Below are 23059 nucleotides of genomic sequence, written 5' to 3' on the forward strand. Positions count from 1 at the left end.
GTCAGTCAGGTTTCGAACTGAGCCTAAGTGTGTGTGCTTTTTAATTCCTGCTGGCCCCAGCACAGCTGTTAGGACTTTCACACACCTGTGCATTCCTGGCTTGCTGTCTGAGTTTGGAAACCTTCTTGCTGCACCGTCCACCATCCTTTGTTCTTTGGCTTGTCCTGATTCATTCAAACCAACTCCTAAACTGGTACACCTTCTTTCCAAGTCAGTCATTCTTGCACTAGCACATTCAGACCTTTCACACACAAACATTCGAATTCCTTTCATTTCCATTGTTCTTTGATTAAATTGGACACTTTCTTTACTTGGTATCCTTAAGCCATTATCCATTTCATGCCCTCTAGTCAACAATTGCCATTCATACTCACCAGCTTCTCTGCCTTCCATCTGATTTCTTTGTCCTAAATCAAATTTCAATGCAGCACTGGTTACCTTTCCTAACACTGGTGAAATATCTATCTGTGTAGCATGTTCTTTAAATACTGGACAGACATCAGAATCACCTGGAGATTGTGGTGCACTGGAGAATAATGGAAGGTAACATCCTTTCTGTTTTCCCTTCCTTTCATCTCTCTCCTTTTCCTCACACTCACATTCCCACTCTTTTTCTGAGCACTGATCTGTCTTAGGTAAGTCACCCACCCATGTTTTAGGGTTCCAGTAAGATCTAATTACTATTGCCCTAACTTTCACCATGGGTGGTTTTCTCTCCTTGTTTCCCTTGCTTTTTGTACTTTCCACTTCAGCAGTGGGTGTTCTACATGATGGCACTTCACAATTTTCACACCAACTGTTACGTCTTTCAAAACTCTCACACAACATTCCACAACTTTCACTTTCATTCACTTTGCTGTTTTCTTTCTCACACTGATCTTCCTTATTACCAATAATACAAGATAGTAAACTTCTTATAACAGCAGCTGTCTTCTTTAAACCTGATTTCTGTTTTCCTGATTTTAATCCTTCCAGCCACCTTCCATTTTGTGGCAGCTCAGCTCTGCTTCTGCTTTCTCTACCAGCACTACAGGTCTGCATTTCCTAGCTTTAGCCTGCTTACTTCTGCCACTCCACTGGAAGATGGCTGACTTTATTATAAATTTAGGCATTTCTGAGTCTACAATTATAATCTAATACAATTTGCCACCTTCGTTATGGGTTGGCCTACTTTTGCCCCTGTAAGCAAACATACATGCATACACAAAAATCCTAAACAAATAAGTGGCGTATGAATGATGAATGCATGTCCCATCACTCCCTGGCACTTTAATTAGGGACTCACTACCACCAGCACTAACAAACATGCGGGTATCCTTGTGACACACATGAAGTCTCTACACTTTGTTGGTTATATTCCATTCAGCAACCAAACAATGTTTACTTCCACCATATTTGTACACTGGATGCCCTAAAAGTCACATACATACACACACATATACATCAACAGTATTTGCAAACAGGGTGCAAAACATGGTTACCCCAAATCCTACCCGACTACACCAAATGTTTTGTCTTGGTAGAGTAATATATATTGCTCTACTTTCCCCTATTGTATTATTAATATGTAGCCTTAGAATGCCTAATCTCACAGACTTACCACTGTTTATAAGGTATTATTGTATATAACTTATCCCCACCTTCCCTTCTATATCTATAACCTCAGGCAATTAGATGGAGTAGAAAAAGACAAGCAGAAGTTAAGTTACACATAAAATAATATATTACTGATAATATTTGTAAATAATAACAAAATGCAAAGCACATTTGAATATTGGCAACCATACAACCTGATTAAATGGTGATATGTAGTTCAGGCGGCACACAATCTTCTGGTTACTTAAATGTCTCTAGTTAAGGCATCATTGATGCTCAGCTTTCAGCCACATGTCTGTTCAAAATGGCTGCTGAGCTGTGCTCTTCATTGTGTTGTCTTCATCATCACAGGTTAGCAAGAGAGATGCTTCTTCATCATATGTTGGTTGGTAAGAGAGAGATACTGAGGTTAAACACATACATTTATAGATGTGCTTTCCAAACCCCTCAAGCCAATAGGACATCATGGTACTTAATGGCCTCTGAGACAAGCCAATTCCAAACAGCCATACTTCAGACCAATGGGGGAAATAGAACATCTTAACACCTGCCACCCCCAAACCATCTGTTAAAGTACACCTTAGCCCATTTACGGGGGTAGAAATGACTTTAGCAAAGAAACACTCGGCAAACTGGTTTAAAACACATCCCCCAAATCCTGTCGTAAAATTCAAAGAGGCTCAGCCGTAAAAAGGGGGGCAAACACGAATGCCTCTCACCAAAGTAACACTAAATTACACTGCTTTGCCTAAAAATCAAATAAAGACATACAAAAATATTCATCAAATAATATGTAAAATCTCACATCACAACAATTAGTTAATGAGGCTTCTTTCTGCACAGAGCCGCAATCAGGGTTTATTTCCACATAATGTAAATGTCACACACTGACACTTCTATTTCAGGGTCATGAGAAGGACGGCGTATTCCTGAGCAAATGCTACCGGTGGTCTTTTCATTCGCAGCCCGGCGGTGGCGGCGACCTGACCCGCGATGTATATATTTTGGGCGCTGCAAAATACCGGCGTCCTTTAGGATGTTGCAGTCAGACCATTTGCTCTGGACAAACTGTTTAATAAGAAGGAGTTTGTCATGAGAGTATTTTAGCATGACACTGAGTGATACTTATCTGATAGCAGTGGAGAAGCAGCACAGCACAGCAGAACCGGTAGGACAGGCGGGTGTGGTAGCGTAGGTGAGCAGCCATAGCAAGCAGCAGAAAGCACAGCAGGAGGAGGTAGCAGGATTTGGAGGTTCCAATACACAGCCACAAACAGTAACGCTTGGTAATTTCAGGTGTGATCGCCCCGGAGCCATAAGCCAGATTAGTATGAACATCTGATCAGTTCCCAGTCGTAGAGTACTGTAAGATGAAACGGGAGCAGATCAGCATAGCGAATTTAATATAATCACGGAGACAGATCATCCCGAGGTCCTAGATTGCCAGGTACAAAGAAATGTTCGTAGGTTCTCGTCCCGTGATCCACAGACTCAGCTGTTCCCAGTCAAAGTAGAGTCCATAAAATCTGTAAATATTAAGCCAAATCCATACAATTCGAGTCAGCTGTATCCACGAACTATACGTACAATAAAAGAAATAAAACAAACTTAAGAAAGTGTAGAATTAGGCGAATTTTGTGAAAAGTGTTGTTAACAGGGAGGAGCGGCAACAACATGCGTGCGCCAGCGTCCCCTCACCTGCATCAGTGAGCATGAATAATATGAAAATGACAAAATGAAATTAAAACCATAACCACCAAGAACAATGGAGAATATGTGGGTGTGGCTGGCTAATTCAGTGCACATCATGGGGTCCAATCATCTGAGGGGCGAAGGCTCATTGGAGAGGTAAACGTGACCCATCAAAGCTGAGGAAGTGGCTGCTGGCCGTGTGTTATCTCACACATTTTGCTGTTCTTCTCACTTTCTTCTTTCTGGTCTTCATGACTCTGATTTTCACATCATCATATTTTTTTCTTTTCCAGAAATCTGACCACAAAGGCCACAATGTTCTCTTTGCTACTGATTGGTTTGACTGTGAGTCTCAGCGTCATGGTAGGTAAGTCCCGATTGATAAGCAGCTGACTTAAGCATTTTGTGTTGTCACAGCACCAACATTAGCAGGCCGTCTCAATGAGGGTCACAACTCTAACCTTCACCCTACAAAGGCAAGATTTATAAATGTTCTTTCTGAGCTGGTGATTCCAGGTTGGTCATCTCCATCTGAGGACCGGAGTTTTCTTTTTTGCACGCACCACTTAACTAAGCTATCTGATGGAAGTCATGATTTGCAAGGTTCAAGGTGAGGGCACATGCAATGGTCATTCAGGTTCACTCACCTTCAGAGAAGGTCACCTGAATTGGGGGCACAGCGCCATGCTGCATGTGACAAGCTGTTAGAAGACCCTCAGGCGTCTGTGAACAATGGACCCCGGACTTGAATGCTTGTGGTCTGTGCTCAGGACCTGAGGGAAGTTGCATTGGCACAAGTAGCTGTCATAGCTCTAAAAGTGTAAATAGGCCATCGCCAACAGTGGACAGTAATGTGAACCTTGGTTGCAGATATTTTAAAAGTGGGAGAAATCACAAGAATATTGAGATGGAGGCTGTGGAGAGAAGTGTGTATATTGGACAGTCTTTCTGTGGACTGCTAGGTCCCTATGAGGAAGGGTTCAGGGCTACAAAGACACCTGCAGCCATTAGGTGGAGCTCTAGTGCAAAACTCATGGTGCAAAATGCTGATGTCTTTTGGGACCCCCCAATCCCCCCCCCAGCGTTGCCTAAAAGCTCCTTTTGATGACCTTGGAGCCATGTGGGGAGTATGACAAGGGTCCAGTAGGCAGGAGGATGAGAGGGCAGCCCTGAGGGAAAGAATTGGGAAGGTGAATTCAAGAAGAGTTCAATTGTGAGAACATGCATAAAGCTCTCACTAGGCAGACGGTGCTGTTTTACGTAACGACAGAAGAGATGGCAGGTCACAAGGGCAATGCAAGGACTAGGAGATTTAATGTCTTTCAAAACTCAAAAACCAGAAGTTAGTGGTCACAGGTACACAGATCTTGCAAACATGGAGGACTCTACGATCTTCTAATGGCCTCCATTAATCAATAATGTCTCATTTGCAGATGTTTCCTTCTGTCAAGGATCCTGTGAACAGGGATGGGTGAGCTATTCTGGCCAATGTTACCAATTTTTCTCACTGATGAAGACCTGGTCTGATGCTGAGGTAACGTCCCACTGTAACTGGCACAGGGAGAATGGTGTGACTGTGTGGAGTTGCTGCCTTTTAATGAGTTTTGGTAACAAGTTCAGTATTTAGACTTTGTTCAGTTTTATTGTGCTTTATATTTCTGCATTGTTTCTTAACTCAGCTGTTCTGGCAGAACATGAAAAAATGATAGCAGGCCACCAGGATAAGAGAGAATGAACCAGAAGACAAAATATGGAGTTGAAAAACAGGTGGAGGCCAAACATTGGGAGATGTGATGGTCTGGGTTGGCTTCCTGATCCCTGATTGATTCCAGGAGCCTCTTGAACCCGGGTCTGTCCATAATCAGAAACTGAGATGAGTCGGGCAAATGAAGCCGCACACATTCAGCAAGGGGTTGGTGCAAAAGTGTTCAGTGCTTTTATCTAAAATCCAAACAAATGTGCAAAGAGTGCAGTGTAAAAGATCGTGACAATGAATAATCCATTAAATCAGTGACATCTGTGAATTAAAATCCAGAGATACAATCAGTGTAAAACAAACAGTCATCTGGTGCTTAATCTTCCTCCTTTCTTCCCACACAAGCCCTCTGTGTCTCCCTGGATCACCCACAGCTCGCTCAGCTTGTGGTCCTTCTCACCGACTCCTGTCTTGGCTGCCTGTATTGGCATCACAGGACCACTCGGGTTGGTTGTCCTCCCATCTTCGCTCTCACTCCCCTGGTGTTCCTCGGAGCCCTGAGGAGAACTCCACTTCCATGAAACACAGTCATCATCAGGGGGACGATCTGCCCCATGAGCGCCAAACCTTCATTTTTCTGTGGGGCTAACGATCGTTCTTCCTCCTGCTCCCTCACTGGCCGACTCGCTCTGCTAAGGTGCTGTGTGCTCTCATGTTCTGTTTTCGTGATCCTCTGTTGTTGTCCCTGCTGAGACTCCCTGCCTGATTGGGTGCAGATGTGACCCTCTGCCTACTCTGCGATGTGAATGAGGCACCTGACTGATCTGCTGGCATTTGCATGTGAGTGTGCAATCAGCCAAGCACTCCAATCAGCCCAGGAGTGAGTACCACCATGTGCACACCTACACCTGATCACAGCCTGCACGCTCCGGGACTCAATTGTTTATTTAAAACTGATAATTGAGGATATATGTCATAAATTAAAGTCAAGATCCCGGCCAATGGCTCTTTTTAATCATGTAGATTTACCAAAGAACACACACAAAGAATGTGTCTGATATTCACAAACTTGGACACCTTGAAAAACTGACACTCTGATCTTTAAACTGTCACAGTAACAATGTCACCACTCATGAGTTTGGGGTGTCACATGAGAGCAACGAAACATCTAACAATGATGGTGCCCACAACAAACAAAATGAATTCACATAATAGCAAAACTATAACTTGGAAAAATAACATCTAACTCAAAATGAAATCAAAAGCAAACTAAATCAGATATTTTAGTTTATTTTGGAATTAAACCCAAGAGCACCCAGAAAAAGTAAATCAAGAGGTAAACCTAAACTAGAAAAAGCTTCTCAAACATCTTAACATCTACCAGCTCCATCCTTGTACTGCTGTGGTACGGTCCTGAGGTGACCCTACTGTCCCCTTTATGCTCTTCATTATGTAGATGTTTTTAGATGCAGAATTGGCTCAGACACGGGAAGCAGAGGGTGATGGTGTGAGGAACCACTTCAGGACTGGCCGATGTTAAGAGTGGTGACCTGCAGGGGGCAGTGCTGGGGCCGCTGCTATTTTTAATATCTTTAAATGATTTAGATTGGAATATAAGGAACAAGCTGGTGAAGTTTGCAGATGATACCAAGATAGGGGGATTAGCAGATAATTTGGAATCCATTATATCATCACAGAAGGATTGATTTGGACAGCAGACAGCTTGGGCAGATTTGTGGCAGATGAAATTTAATGTCATTAAATGTAAAGAATTACATGTAGGAGGTAAAAATGTGAGGTTTGAATACACAATGGGAGGTCTGAAAATTGAGAGTCCACCTTATGAGAAGGATTTAGGAGTCGTAGTGGACACTAAGCTATAGACTTCCCGACAGTGTTCAGAAGCCATTAAGAAGGCTAACAGACTGTCAGGTTATATAGCGCCTTGATGTGTGGAGTACAAGTCACAGGAGGTTCTGCTCAAGTTTCATAAAACACTGGTGAGGCCTCATCTGGAGTCCTGGGTGCAGTTTTGGCCTCCAGGCTACAAAAAAGACACAGCAGCACAAGAGAAGGTCCAGAGAAGAGCGACTAGGCTGATTCAGAGCTACAGTGGGATGAGTTATGAGGAAAGATTAAAAGAGCTGAGCCTTTACAGTTTAAGATAAAGAAGATTAAGAGGTGACATGATTGAAGTGTTTAAAATGATGAAGGGAATTAGTGCAGTGGATCGAGACGGTGACTTTAAAATGAGTTCATCAAGAACATGGGGACACAGTTGGAAACTTGTTAAGGGGAAATTTCACACAAACATTAGGAAGTTTTTCTTTACACAAAGAAAAATGGAAACTTGGAATAAGCGACCAAGTAGTGTGGTGGACATTGAGACGTTAGGGACTTTCAAACCTCGACTTGATGTTTTTTTGGAAGAAATAAGTGGAGAGGACTGGTGAGCTTTGTTGGGCTGAATGGCGTTTTCTTGTCCAGTATGTTCTAATAACCCTTTGATTTATTTATCATTCTACTGCACATTTTCAGCTGTCTGCAACTGCCCATCTGTTACTTTCTCATTTTCTCTCTGGTGAACTCTGTCTCTCTCACACACACACACACCATTAAAGACAAAGGGAGCAAGAAACAACAAGTTAGAAGGAGCAAGATGGTAGCCTGTCAAGAACATGCTGTGGGCACTGATTGGTAAGGTTAATCAGACAGATCTGCTGTGGTGTGACTCGTGTGCTACACCAACAAGAAGGACTTCATCTGAAGCTCAATGGATACAGGAGAGCCACTGCGTCAGAGGTCTTGTGAAATCTCCACAAATAAAATGACAGCCAGGCACTAATGACGGCAACACATGGTTTTGTTTTCTTGTCCTCTACTGTGTATCCCAAGCTGCTTTAACGCAGACCCTCTCTGTCATCCCCTAGACATTCTGCTTCAACCTTGGAGGACACCTTGCCTCAGTGCACAACGCCGATGACAATAAATTTATTACCAATTTCATTAAACGCAAGGACATGTCTGGCCCTACCATTTGGCTTGGAGCCTCCAACTACCAGCAGGTAAGCAGGCATCTCTTCTGTTCCTTGGAGTGTTTCAGGTGGATGAAGACCATCGAGAAGGTCAAGTGGTACAAACATGAAATCCTGATACAAGGCTGGGCCCACTGCTTACTGCAAAGCTTGTGTTTTCTAGATTTCATTGTGGCTCTGGACAGACGGGTCAAAATGGGATTTTACAAACTGGAATACAGGTGAACCCAACAACAGCAACAATGTGGAGAGGTGCCTTCATTTCAACTATGCAGGTAATGAAGGTGTTTTGTGTCAGGAGCAGTGAAGCGGATGTGCAGTGGCGCTGTAATGTCGCTGTAACGTCTCACTTTACTTCAGTGTCTTCACCCATTTCTGGGCTGGACGTTAGACTTTGCACAGTGCGCAGGTGCCTACAACGCACCTCTGATTCACCGCAAGCAACGGGGGCACGGCCCAAAAACAAAACAGCTCAACTAACGGAAATAACAAATAAAACAACGAGCCCATAGCTAACGACACGGCCACAGAAAACGGCCACAGAACAAACAAACACAACAGGATTCGGCGCCCCGCCCCAGAGTCAAACTGGAGAGAGTACGGATTCCGCAAAAGTCCACACTACACAGCATAGTCAAAACCGAGATAGTACGGAAGGCGCAGGCGTCACCGCCATATTGTGAGTGGCACTGCTGCGGAGTGAAGTTAGGAATAATGTGCTGCTTGGGATTGTACAAACCGCTGAACGCTTTACACCAAATCCCGGGGATTACATTTCATAGGTAGGGCTGAACTATTGTTTTGGTTATATATGGCCGTTAGGAAATCCCATTGTCTAATAAACATCTGGACTACACAGCATATGTGAATAACATTACAGTAATACAATATTAACAGTACAACCACAGCGGAAGCAAAGCTGTCACGGCTTCAAAACGAAAGCGCTCGACTAACAGAGATACAAAAATTACCCCGCATGGATAACAACAATGAACGCAGGCGCCTATAACGCGTGTCTGAAATACTGCAAGCGAAGGAGTCATGGCTCCAAAAAGAAAGAGCTCAACTAACACAACGGGCTATATTATGTCCAAAAATATTGATGTTGATCAGATAAATAACCAAATAATTGCATTGCTTCCTGAAGAAAGCCGCCTCTTTCTAAGTACTGACAATGTTGATTCTGAAGACGAAAATGAGCATCTTAATTTCCCCTTGGATTATTTAAACACTATTAACTCTGCCGGATTACCACAACACAATCTTACCCTTAAACTCGGGACAATAGTCATGCTATTAAGAAACCTTAATACTAAACAAGGTTTATGCAACGGTACACGGTTAGTCGTCAACACCATGACAGACAATGTTATTGAAGCAAAAGTACTTACGGGATCGCATACGTCCAATACCATTTCATGACTTCTGTAGTTGCTATGTACGTCATCTACACCTTTACACTCAAATATATCTCATACATATACCTGCAGCAACTCAAGGACATTATGTACTTACACGATTAAACGTCCATTTTACTTTACATATATTACTTAATGGAAACAGAGATATATGGATGTAATTACATCCATGTGATTTCCATTCATTCCTTTGCGATTCGTTAGAGAATCGGGGGTTTACTGGTTTTGAAGAATCTTTTGGTGTAACATATATAAGCGAGAACTTGTGTGTATGTGTGTGTCTGTTGTAGCAGTAGGTGGGAAAATCCTAAACATATGTGTTTAAAATAATCAGCAAGGCCGTAGGTGGGTGAGAAAGGCACATCTTGAGCAAATTAGGCAAATCCTAATATTATTGAAGATGTTCATTAGAGACAAAGCATGAGTTGCTTTTAGGACATGATGAGTGTTACGGCCTATTTGAGTATCATAAGTAAGGAGCCCTATAATAAAGAAAAATGATTTATTTTACATTTACTCTCTTAGCAGACACCGTTATACAAAGAAACTTACAGAAACTGTTGACATAATCAAGTAAATATCAGTGTTTTATCCTGAAAAGGTCTCAGGGTGACCCTGTTCTCACTTTCAGACTCTTTTATCACACTGACCTGAACAGCGAGTCCTCAGGCCCCACTACACCTCTTCTATGTTTAGCTCACCCTCCTGTCACAAAGAGACTCCTGTAATCTGCAGCTCCACTTATTGTCACTGTCATTGATGACTGCTGCTGCGGCTACATACTCCCCCTTTTCTGTTATATCAGTGTGTCCAGGCGACAAGATGAGCAGCAGAATAAGCCAAAGAGAAGGTTTACATTTGTATTCATGTATTATAAGTTAGCATTCTGTAATTGTAGGTTCCTAAATGTGCTGGAAAGAAACCAAGATAATGAGTGTGACAAATCACACCAATGCAACTTGGAAGGATGGCAGCTCATCTTGCTAGGACTCTGGCATCCAGTATACATGAATGGCAATATGCCGGTGTGGTCTCTGAAATGAATGAGACGTGTAGTAAGCTGATGTGTCGCCTGAGCTTCTGCTGGTCTTATGCTTCCTTGACGCACCTCTTGGACCAGAGGGATGTTGGAGTGTGGAGGCCGACTATCCTGTCGTGTTCAGGCCTCCCGTTGACCAATCTTGGCTCGGTCCGACTTAAGTCCTCAAGCCTTCTGCCAGCTCAGTGCTTCACTACAGCCCTTGTTTGTTGACTTTGCATGTGGCGGCCCTCGTTCTTATTTTATGCTGGTTCTGATCTTGTATTCTCCGAGTAGAACAAGATCTTATCTGTTACTGGTTCTGCTTTACTCTCCATATGGTAAATAAAGCAGGTAAAAAGATCTCATCTACAACCTGAGTAGAACAAGGCACAAGAAAAGTTTTTTCTTCTAACTAGTAAAAGTTTTTTTAAATTCATGCTTCATCATTACAAAGTTGCATGTCTTGATATGTAAAATAAGAAAGAACATCAACCCAAACAAACCTCCTGTCACTCCAGCTCTTGATAAGGCATGGAACAGAGAAGCGTAATCGGTGAGCCTGCTCACTACCTGGCTAGCCCAGTTCTTCTCCAAAAGTGCCATTTAAGTACAGAGTGCCAGGCAACAGGCATTCTGTGCTTGGATTATCAAACTGTACAAACCAACCGCTTATGAAAGAGAAAACTGTCTGTATCTTTCTATCATTGTATTCCTTCATGGAGGATCTTTCAAGGCTTCTCCTCAGGAGCCATGTCATTCTTGTCTTGCACACAGTATCTTGGACCAGAGCGGTGCAGCACATTAAAGCTTGTGAATGAGTTCTCTGGATGGCCCTAAATGGGTTACTAGTCTAGGCACCTAACCATCCTAACTCGCATTATTTCAATTCACACTTTACCTTCTCAGTGATCTGTTTTTGTATTTTGCCTCGCTGTATCCAACTGCTCTCCTTGTTCTTTTGCACCCGACAGGCACACTCTCTCGATGCCTTACTGTGTGTATCTATCTTCTGTTGTCATTCGTTCACCTGAAATAGCCAGAGTGGTGTGAGGCTTTCTGAAGAGGCCGGGGTGTTGGCTCTGAGGTTAAGGATCTGCGCCAGTATCCGGAAAGGTTGCAGGTTCAAATTCCTGTTACTACCAAAACGGGTCTGTTTTGTCTTGGTAGAGTATTATATTCCTTGACTTTCCCCTTTTGTATTATTAATATTTGGCCTTTGTCAGAATGCCTCAATCTCACAGACTTACTGTTTAGAAGGTATTATAGTATGTAACTTCTCCCCACCTTCCCTTCTACATTTATAACCTCAGGCAATTAGGTGTAGTAAAAGACAAGCAGGAGTTAAGTTACAACTTTAAATAATGTATTATTGGTAATATTCATAAATAATAACAATATGCAAAGTATATTTGAATATTGACAACCACACAACCTGATAAATGACGATGTGTCGTTTCAGGCGGCACACAGACTTGTTAGTTACTTAAAATGTCTCTAGTCAAGTCCTCATTGCTGGTCAGCTTTCTTCAGCACAGGCCGCATGCCTGTCTCAGTATGGTGGCCGAGCTGTGCTCTTCATCGTGTTGCCCTTTTCAGTTCATGGTGTGTGTGATGGTCTTTCATCAGTTTGGTAAGAGAGAGAGATGGAGGTAAAGCAAGCCTGTCGTAAAATTACAAAGAGACTCAGTCTTAAAGGGGGGAGAAGGGGTTCTTAAACCATCAAACCATTGCTGTTATTATCAATAATGTAACACTAATATTACATTGCTTTGTCTAAGTTACAAATAAACATACAGAATATGTATCAACTTGTATGCAAAATTTCACATCACAACAAGGTCCTATGCTGCTGGGCCCTTGAGCAACCAGCAATTGTTTCGGGGTGCTGCACAATGGCTAACCCTGCAGTCTGACCCTAAGGGGTATGTGAAAACTAACAAATATATAATACAAGAAATTGTATAAGGTGAAATAAAGAACAACAATAAAAAAAGACAGGGAAGCAGGTCTGAATCTCATCAGCCTGCAAAAAGGCAGCACAGCTTAAACTTAAAACATATACTCTAAAACCACTGGGTAGTACAGAGCAATGTAACAAAAAGACAGAAGACTGTATTAGCAAAAAAGAATTAGTCAATAAGTTAACCCCAAGCAAACAAGTCCAACAACACTAAGCAGAAATCAGAATCTCAAAAACAGGAGCAAAAGAGATGAAAAGCCAGTAAATACAAAGAATAAGGAATAGCAAAAAGGAAAAACTCACCAACCACCAAACACATAAACTGTACTTACAGAGACCTGCAATTCCTGTGAGCCTTTATTATTGGGGGGGGGGGCAGTCCCTTAACAGAGATTGGCACGAGGCCCCGCCTCCTGGGGAACCAGCGACAAAACACAAAGGACATTAAAGAACAAATTTAAGCACATAGAAACTGACATAATAAAATATATAATTAGGCAAATAATAAAAATAAACAACGAAACAAAATAAACAATGATAACCAAAAATGAACAAAATGAAAGCTCTGTCTTACACATAACATCTTTGAACACCGGACAGGCTTTAAATGTGGGGTGTCAATACCAGCGCTGTGGGGGGAAATTTGCCACATTTCTCTTTTGCTTCCCTGTTCCCAATCGCTCTCTCATTCTTCTGCCTTTTCTTCTCCTTGTCAGACCTTTCCTAGAAATCTGGGACATTAGCCATCCACATATTATTAGGGTTCCAGTTTGACCCCATCTCCACAGCCCTTACTTTTATTGTTGACGACTTGCGTTTCTTCTTCCCTTTTCCTTTCATTGCTTCCTGTTGGCCTTAGCAGTGGGTATTCTGCATGGCTGCGGTGTGCGTTTTTTCCTGCCAACTGTTGCAACTATCAGACGGTGATTTTAATCACAACTGCATTATCACTTTCTACCTTAGTGATATTATCCCTCCATATTTTTATTTTCCTCATCTTTTGACAATGTTCTCTGTGTTTCCTATAACCCAAGATAATAACTGACCTGCCTCTGCTACTGTATTCTTCTTGCCTGACTTGCCTTTATGCAGATTCAGTTCTTCCAATTCTTGTTCTAAGTTCTGGGCTGTAGGTTCCTATTCTACCTCTGGCACTATCACCAGATCAACTTGTGCATCTTCTAGCGCCTGTACAGCAGGTGTTCGTTTCCCTGCTTTGGGCCAATAAGAGAAGCCATTTTGGATCTCATTTCTTGTCTCCCCCTGCTTTCATTGGCCACTCCACTGGAAGGTGACCTAAACATGTCTACGTCTACGACCTTCATTTAATCTTCTTCTTGTTCTTCTTTCGGCTGCTCCCATTTAGGGGTCACCACGGCAGATCATCCATCTCCATCTATCCTTGTCTTATACATCATTTTTGGACACACTGACTGCCTTCATGTCCTTCCTCACCACATCCATAAACCTCCTCTTTGGCCTTCCTCTTCTTCTCTTGCCTTTGGTTCCATCCTCAACATTCTTTCCCGATGTACCCCTCATCTTTCCTCTGTGTGTGCCCAAACCATCTCACTCTCACCTTTCTTGCTTGGTTACCAAACTGTCACACCTGTGTAATTCCTCTAATATACTCATCCCTAATCCTGCCTACCCTCGTTATTCCAAGCAGAAATTGTAACATCTTCAACTCCGCCACATTCAGCTCTGACGTCTTTCTTTTTGTCACTGCCACTATTATTTCTTAAATTAGTGGTGCATTATATACTAAAACAACAAATTACCCGGATACCCTGTTACCTTGAGCTCCTATCTCTGTGCTGTCCTTCTTATTATTCCATGACAAAATAATCAACCCCATGGGGGTAGGGGGACTTTTTTGGGGGGGGAGTGGTCTGTTTTAGGACAAGGTTACAGAATTGGTCACCACAAGTAAAGAGCTTTAAACCAAACAGACAAAGAAAAGCCCAGTTCACCTTTCCTTACCTACTGCCAATCAAAGCCATCATCAACTAGAGAAATATCCACAGACCAAGAGAGTCTTCAAATGCTTCTTAAACACGTTGATGGAGTCAGCAGCTCAGACTGAGGTGGGCAGCTCGTTCCACCAGGTAGACACCACACATGAAGAGTCTTGAGTGAGATCTGATACCACGAAGAGAGGGCGATGCTCAAACACTGTTCACTGGAAGACCTGAGTGGGCAAGTAGGTGCAGAGTACCTTAGGTGTCGACCAACTGTCTACTCTATAAGCCAACATCAAGGATTTGAATTAAATGCGTCCTGCAACAGGCAGACAGTGTAGCGCCCTGAAAACAGGAGTGACATGGCTCCTCCTGAAGCCTGACTGATTCGGGTCGAGCAAAGAGACAGACGGGTCTAACTGCCCACTTGAGATGGGTCAGGTGTGGGCATTTTGAGATTAGTGCAGTTATTAGGGCCTGTTTGAACAGAGCAGGAAAAGGGCCTGTGCTGAGCAAGGTGTTGGTGACGTGTAACTGCAGAAATGAGTGGAGCAGATGTGAGGGCTCGGGTGCAGTGAACAGGTAATGGGCAACGAGAGAGGATGTTGGGAACATCAGGGGTGGAGAGTCATGAGAAAGCAGAGGACATTGTGCTGTGTTCAGGCGAGAGCAGACAAACTGGCAGGGGTGATGAGGATTAAATGTTGATAGCAGACAACTTTCCGTGAAAAAAGTTATCAAAGTCTTCATCAGTCAAGGTGGTTGGAGGTGGCAGTGGTGGAGAGAAGTGAAGGCAGAAAACAAGCTACGAATATCAGCAGTGTTTATCAATCCTGCACTGGAAGAAACTTGGTCTGGAGAAGAGAGGACAGACATGTCAGAGGCAGCATTACATCAAGGGAGATGTAAGTCAGGAGGAGAGGACAGCAGGTGGACACAAGGGGAGAAATGGCAGTGGGAGAAGAGGAGAGAAGCTGAGAAGACGCAATGAAAACGGGGTCAGATGTGTATAGAGGAGTGACATTTGCGTTTATTAGGAGCAAGTTCCTCAGACTGAAACCTTGTGACTTCAATTTGAGATTTTTAAAAAGATAAAGTGTCAGCCTTTAATTAAAAATGAAAGATTTGTTCAAATCCAAATGAGATACAAGTTTGGTTTCTGCTTTGTGCCCACTGATGCCAAGGTAGGCTCTGAACCAGATTAAGCAGGTTTTAAAATGGAGGATTGGTTATGGGAGTCACAGTGGCATAGCAGTCCATACTGCTGTCTTCTGGCTCCAGGAAGCCAGGATCAAAGTGCAGCCTGGTCACGGTCTCTGGAGGTCTCTCTTCACATCCCAAAGACATCTGATTGAAGAGTCTGAGTTGTCCCCATATGAACCTTGTGATTGGCTAGCTGGTCCTTAAAACATTAAACTTGGATCAAGTGGGTTTTGAAAATGAAATATTAAATGCAGTGTGACCACAAGGGGGCACCGGCGAGCCCCAAACCCAAGGCACAGCAATACACTACATGTTGGTAGAACATCATGAAGGATTTTTATTCTCAGCAGACACTTTGTCCCTCCAGTAATCAGCCACAATAACAATAAATCACCAAATCGTCCCTCCTTCCATCCTCCGCTGAGTGTTGTCCACTGCCTCCCGACTCCAATGCAGTGAGGCAGCAGACTCCATTTAAGTCGGACCCTGGAAGAACTTCCAGGTCATACAAAACGTAGGGAGGTCCTCCCCCGATAGTGTGCTCTACTGATCCCCAGGGACAACAACAGAGCTGCACTTCCCAAGCACCCCTGTGGGTGTCCGAATTGGGCTCCCATACGAGGACCACTGCCACCTACTGTATGGGGAATGCAACCACTCCTGGGGCCTCATGCATAAAGGGTGCGTACGCACAGAAATGTTGCACACGAACGTTTCCACGCTCGCGATGTATAAAACCTAAACTTCGCGTAAAGCCACGCACATTTCCGCGGTAACTCATACCTTGGCGTATGCAATTTCTCCGCTCGGTTTTGCAGACTGGCGGCACCCAGCGTCAAAGCAGTGCTACTGTTCCTGTGTGATCATCCTTTCTTTCTCCGACATTATGTCACTCGATCAACTTCATTTTGTTGATTATACCACTGTTTAAACCAACAAATAGTACGTTTTTCCTTTGCCTCCACTTGGTATTCGCTGAAATTCTTATATTTTCCCCTGTGCTTTTCCCATTGTCTTTTCACAGAAGGCTATTTATATCGATTTGCATATTCAAAGAGGCGTAATTCTGGGAGGAGTTGGGGCGGGACAGAAGGCGCGTGCACGTGCGTTACTTTTCATGCTGATCTGGATTTATGTAGTGGAAGAACGTGAAAGTTTGCGTACGCACAGATTCCTGCATCTGGATTTTTCTGTGCGTACGCATATTCCTGCTTTTGTGCTTATGCCATGTTATAGTGTGAGTTCTACGCACGGCGTTATATATGAGGCCCCAGGTCTTAGGCTTTTCTCCGTATGTCCATCATATCAAATTAAATCACACTGGCCGGGTACAAATTTATTTCCAGCCAATCCGCTTGTGACATCGCACTGGGCTCCTGTCCGGGTAGTGAACTATCTTCTGATCCAGCTGTAATGTCCATTCTCCTGCTACAGCACCTATAAGTTCCTATCAGCGGAACCCATTAAACATTTTTGAGGTGCCTGCCATTTGTTATGGCTATCAGAAACATTCTTGTGCATCTTGTAGGCACAGTGGACTGTAGCTGTCATTTGTCACACTGTCCTTATTTACTGTCCACTCCTGCCAGTTCTTCAACATCATTTACACAACATGAAAGGGTGGACACCCTGCTGTGTTGTAGAACAGACTGAGATGCCTCTTCTTCAGCACAGCCTCATGTATTGGAGCCTCTTAAACAATAAGGTGGCTGCTGCTGTCAAATAATTGATGTTGTCACTTGTTGTCACTTTTCTGTGGCTCAGCTGTGCTTCTGCCCAGGGAAGAGTCGTCTCAGATCCTGGGATTGCTGGAATAATTGGATGAAAAGATTGTCATTAAATTCTGCTGTAGAATCCAGGAAGGTTTGTGTGGCTACTGGGCTGAGGTCTCCAGGACTGTCACCCTGTGTGTCTTTGACTTGCTCTTTTACAATTGACTGCCTGCCTGCAAAAGTTTGACTTTTAGAGAAGGGCAGGAAGAGAATATGTCAGCTCCTTGTGATTTTCAGTGCACTTTACTGGGACTGATGACTGGCATTCCCAGCATTAATTGGATTGGCATTCTGGTGCTGCCATACCCTCACCTCCTTTTTGTGTTCTTTTTCAGTTGAAGGTGGCTGGAATGACGTCGACTGTGGATGGGAGTATCCATTTGTCTGTGTGAAAGCTAGCAAATGACAGCAGCAATGAAAAACTCTGAAGATGCATGTATTTCAATACTTTTAATACTTTGTGTCTGTGACTAAATAAAGTGTCTCTGGCATTCATTCTGCTGTTTTATTGTCTAAATTATCTGTCAACTCATTCCCTCTGTCAGTTTAACACAAACAATCAGCTTTTCTTTTTGGATGGACAAGCTACAGTACTAAGATATGTCACTTGCTGTCCTTTGCCTGCTTTGTGACTAACATGACAATGACAAGAGAGAGCTGGACAGGCAGAGTGACCAACATCTACCAAGTCATGAACAAAGAGGGCATTGTGGAATAGAATGGCCAGTCAAGAACAGCCACGTTTCAGTCCTATGGACCCTGCTTCATACCATCCAGGCCGTTTATGGGGTGGGGAGGGGGCTGTGCCTTATAGGCTCATGTAATGTCTTAACAGAGCCCCCCCTAACCAAACCAGTTTGATGCGTGTTCCCAGTCCCCTGCAAGAACTTGCTTTCTTGTGTCCAAAGTGTTCCTTTTCCAACTCCAGACCCCTTCACCCCCACTGTGCTTAACAGAATCTCCTAAAGACCCCACAGTTAAGTAAAACATGCCCCCCAAAGCAGCAGCTCTTGCACTATAGAAGATATGCTTACTTTTTCCAATACAAACCTAAACCTCTTCTTTAAAGACATGAGACGAGTGAACAACGCCACGTATTACACACACACAGCAGTAAGAGAACATTTGGACAAGTGCAGTGTGTGAGGCCGTAAATCAGTTCAGTTCTCCTTTGTGTATTTTATTTTCTCAGCGTCTTTAATTCCCATTCCATTGTAATTCCAGAGTAAACTGTAAACGATAAATTAGTAAAAGTTGACTATTCAATGGAAACAGGAATTACAATTGAATACAACAGAAGGGCAGTCACAGCACAGACACGTTAGTACAAAAAGAAACTGGTAACAATTGGGAGGACGCGCTGATAATGTGCTGCTGTACCCGCCACTGGCTGAACCACCTGGACTGGGACCTGAGTGACACCCCAGCACCACACTGGAACACTGGGAGGTTTTTTATTTTTTTTTAATGTGGCTGGAGTGCCAGTCCTGCCACCAACCCCCAAGTTTTCCCTGTAAAGTGGAGGACCTGCTGTCAGGGCTGGACGCAGATTAGCGTCATCCACAGGACAGAACAGTTGAAGGTTAAGGGGCCAACAGAGTGGAGTCACTTCTGGTGTTTCTGAGATTCAAACCAGCAACCTTCTGATTGCCTGTGCAGATCCCCAGCCTCAGAGCCACCACTGAACCCCCCATTCAAAAGAAACTGGCGAGAAATTAGAGTTTGTACTGCAAGAGTTCAACAGCAACGTCTTAATCCTTTAAAGGAACGTGCCCCCCAAACACCAGGATTGTCTTGTAATCCGTTACTTACAACGTGTCATTTGTAGTAGGAGAGGAAATAAATGTTAGTATTGTGTTTCATAGAGAAAGGAGATAACGAAACTCCTGATACACGAGAGCCAACGCTGAACAGCAGCCAATGATGTCAGAACATCCATGGACAAAATCTCAAATGTCGCAGTTCACATAATCTACATGTCAGGGGTCCAGTCGTCTGCTCCAAACTTGTGTAGATTGGAAAAAAATCACATGCACAACAGACGAGGCTCCAAAACAGAACCAAGTCAGGTATCTCCTCTCATCTGCTGGTCAAGTCACAACCACAACACTTCCAACTCTGGGCTTGGCCTTCTGTTTACTGAAGAATCTCAGATCTGCACAAATACGAGGAGCACTGTCCTACAAAGAACAATCCTGGACACAATGACGCAGGTACAAGTGACAACTTTATTTAGCATCATTTTAGCCAAAATACACACTTGTGTACCATCTGAATGAGGACACATTAAAAAAATAATTGGAGATGCAGCAGGAGACCAGCTAATGAAAAATCAATGTCAGGGTCAGGCACAAGCAGATACTAGAAGAACATAAACCAAGTAACCTACGCCATAGCGTACACCAAAATGCCAACTCAAAAAACAAGAAATCCAATAAACTGCCATGAATTGAGCTTTTGTAGAATCTCAGGCTTTACCATAAGTGTGACAATAACATAAATGATGGTGACATCAGCTGCTTCTTCACAGTGGAAGTGAGAAAATCCTGATGACTGTGACAAAAACAAAATGCTGTTGTAAGAGAAGGTAAAAAAACATTTGCAAAAATAGCATAATGCAGAAATGAAACAGAAAACTAAGAAATTGACAATGTCAGGAACAAAATAAATTACCGGAATGAAAAATAAGTATTTCAATAACTAAAAATGAACAAACCTCACGCCAGGCTGGATACCCTGACCAGTGGATTAACGTCAGGCCGCTCTGATGGCTGCTTTGATGACGTTGGCTGCTACTCGTCGTTAGCCACCCGCTGTATCACAAACTTATTAACTCCATTCTCCATAAAATCTGACATTAAATGTTTTTCTCGTCCATCACTGCCAACCACACCAAGTAAGTGACAGATAACACAACTGGTATTTTTGGGTGGCATTTTCCTTAAAGCTCAGCCCCATTTCTTCCCTCTATTTCTGGCCACAAGTTCTTCATACTTCTCTCAATATTCACAATCCATTTATCAACATAATGGGCAGAACTCTCTCTTTCAGAGTTTATACTTCTGGAGAATGAATTATAATGCACACAAACTGTCCATTAAAGCAAAACAATTTACAAAATGTAAGAATGTTTTTCATTTGCCAAGCACTGTACTTTAAGGTAATTCTAATTATCTTAGGTTTACAAACACCATAAAACTTACAGATTTTGTGTGGGACAACTTAAATAAAATGTCGATCAAATCTCCAGCACTAGTAAGTGTTACAATCATGAACACTTCTGCTGTTCTTTGTTTGCCTCATCACAGTTTAGTCAGCACCCTCGTTCTGCATGTGTAAGTGAAGGCCTGGCATTGTCCTTTTAAAATGAATCAATCTGTTCAGTGAATTACGAAATGAATAATCTTTAAAACAAAATAAGTTACAATGTCTCTACCAAAACAAAAATACAATTTATGAAATAAAACCTTACAATCAGAACGATTTCCATATTCTCTTATTATGGAATAACCTGAAAAACAGTAGAAATGAAAGCCATGATGTCAGATGAAAAGGAATAATGAAAGTAAACTTCAAGAAATAAACAACAATTCACTGATAGAATAAAACACAGAAAAGTATAAAGAAAGACAAACACAGAATGGCGAGTGTGAAGACAAACACATCTACCGCATTATTGGCACCTGCCTTGAGTGCTCTCCAGATATGCAGAGAGACGCTCCGAGTCCTCCTTCCTTCACACGCGTGTGTCTGTGAGGCATGCAAGACAAACATCACACACAGCTGGTGGTCTCCTTGGATTTCATCGATGATAAAGATGTTCTTTTCACTCTAGCTACATGTGAGTGCTGTCTACTGATGTATAAACTTACAAAATGATGTCACCAATAAGCAGCCCTCCTACTGACAACAGCAGCTAAACTCCCAGACTGCAAGGCAACCTGGGATAGCTTTATATTTGTATTGTCCGCCATCGCTTCAATGCAGAGTAACATGTGAGGGCTCTTCTGAAAGCCGATGGGCCGGGAATTTCTAAATTCTGACTGGCTAGGAAGCTGCATGTCACTTGGATTTGAAAACTGGCACTTGAATGTGAGACCATCTGTGAACATTTAAAATGTAGGCGCTCTATCAAGCAGTTACCACTTGTAAAGATTAATGGACATTCATTTCACGGCTAAACGTTTGCCATTTTTAACCAGTTAAATGCCTGGCCTGTGAAACACAGACGGTTATTGAGGAGCAAAGAGCAGACCTGGCAGGCTGTGAAGACAATGGAGAGTCACAAGGAATACGTTAAGTCTGAGTCATGCCTGAGAATGGACTGAGGAGCTGAATCATTGCAAAATACACTAAAATACACGACAGCTGTGTCAAGAGCCGAGGGGCTAAAGGCTGTGATGCAGGGTTACACAAAAACAAACAAAAAAAAGTGAACAAATGACGAGCTGTCAAAGAAAGATTTGGATCAAAAAAAATGAAGTGATAAAAACTAGAGAAGTTATATGCAAGTCAATGAATACGTATTGTTTACTTTACGTATAGGATTAAACATATTGGATTAAAGATTTTAATATGAAACTGATTTAGAATATTGCATACATCCATAAATTGTGTAATTTGTTCAATTTTAATTAAATTTATTTTCATTGTTATACTTACAGTAAATGTGATGTGATATTTTTGTTGTGTTCATGAATGCAAGTTAAAAAATAACTATTCAGACTGAAACCTATTGAATTTTGCAGAGTTATCACCTAATTTCTTGACTATTAACATATTTTCAATAGTTGTGGCCTTTAATGTTTGGAAAAAAAAAAAACCCTCAATGTGAGGTTTATTTTAGTAACTTGGTGCCTCCATTAAGGTGCGTCAGGCCCCATCAGGCTCTTCCATTATCCCCGCCCAAGACTCCTATTGGTGGGCCGTGTCACTTACCGCTACTGCAAAGCAGGACGCCAGCTCAGCGCTCACATCAGCGACACCATCCTGGTGACAGGCAGGCTCCTCCGGGTGACTCCCGCCTGGACATCACATCACCTCACACGGGGCACCGAGTCTCACCTGCTGTCTCCGCCGCTTATTGTTTCTGCCATAAACACTAGATGTCTCATGACCAGCAGCATCGTACGGCAACGTCGCCGCCATATTACGAGTGGCACTGCGATGGAGTAAAGTAATGGATAAAAATGCCTGACGCATGTGCTGCTTGGGATTGTACAAACCGCTGTACAGTACGCTCCAAACCAGATCCCAGGGGATTACATTTCATAGGTAAGGCTGAATAATTATTTTGGTTATATTTGGCCATTAGAACATCCCGTTTTAGAATCTTAACTTCAGCTACGCCAGGCTAAGCTAGCAAAGCGATGCATTCATGTGCTCAAGTGAGCCTCCAAACAATGTTTTAGCTAAACGTATTTAGATTGTTGTTAGCTGTTAACATGTCTCAAACTTTGAAGGTTTTACAAAGAAGTCCACCTCAGGAAGCAGTGGGAGGTCAGGTAGCCCTTAGACAGGATTTTCAGAAAGCTGTCCTGTGACGTGTGCCATGCTAGTTTGGTAAGAGATGCTGTACTGGCATCATATGATCAAAGCTACCACTCACTCACATTAAAAAACAAAGGAGGTTTGAGGATTCCTTCTGAGGGTCCAGTCAAGGTGGTCAAAGTAGCTGAGCGTGTTATCAGACATTCGACATTAGG

General features: G+C 42.8%; 2 protein-coding genes across 5 annotated transcripts in view; one reads left to right on the forward strand and one right to left on the reverse strand.

The window, feature by feature from the left end:
* The window catches only part of LOC114657060 (lectin-like), a 48846-nt gene extending 30997 nt beyond the window's left edge, over positions 1-17849 (forward strand). For both annotated transcript variants that reach the window (XM_028808800.2, XM_051931873.1), the window contains exons 2-6: positions 3582-3655; positions 4722-4822; positions 7915-8049; positions 8183-8294; positions 17690-17849. In XM_028808800.2, coding sequence (XP_028664633.1) covers positions 3604-3655; positions 4722-4822; positions 7915-8049; positions 8183-8294; positions 17690-17760 — 471 coding nt within the window. In that variant the 5' untranslated portion in view covers positions 3582-3603 and the 3' untranslated portion in view covers positions 17761-17849. The remainder of the gene's footprint in view (positions 1-3581; positions 3656-4721; positions 4823-7914; positions 8050-8182; positions 8295-17689) is intronic.
* The window catches only part of LOC114657054 (lactose-binding lectin l-2-like), a 561576-nt gene that overhangs the window by 457293 nt on the left and 81224 nt on the right, over positions 1-23059 (reverse strand). The window lies entirely within an intron of this gene.

This window comes from Erpetoichthys calabaricus, chromosome 9, assembly GCF_900747795.2.
Source record: "Erpetoichthys calabaricus chromosome 9, fErpCal1.3, whole genome shotgun sequence".
Lineage (NCBI taxonomy): Eukaryota > Metazoa > Chordata > Cladistia > Polypteriformes > Polypteridae > Erpetoichthys > Erpetoichthys calabaricus.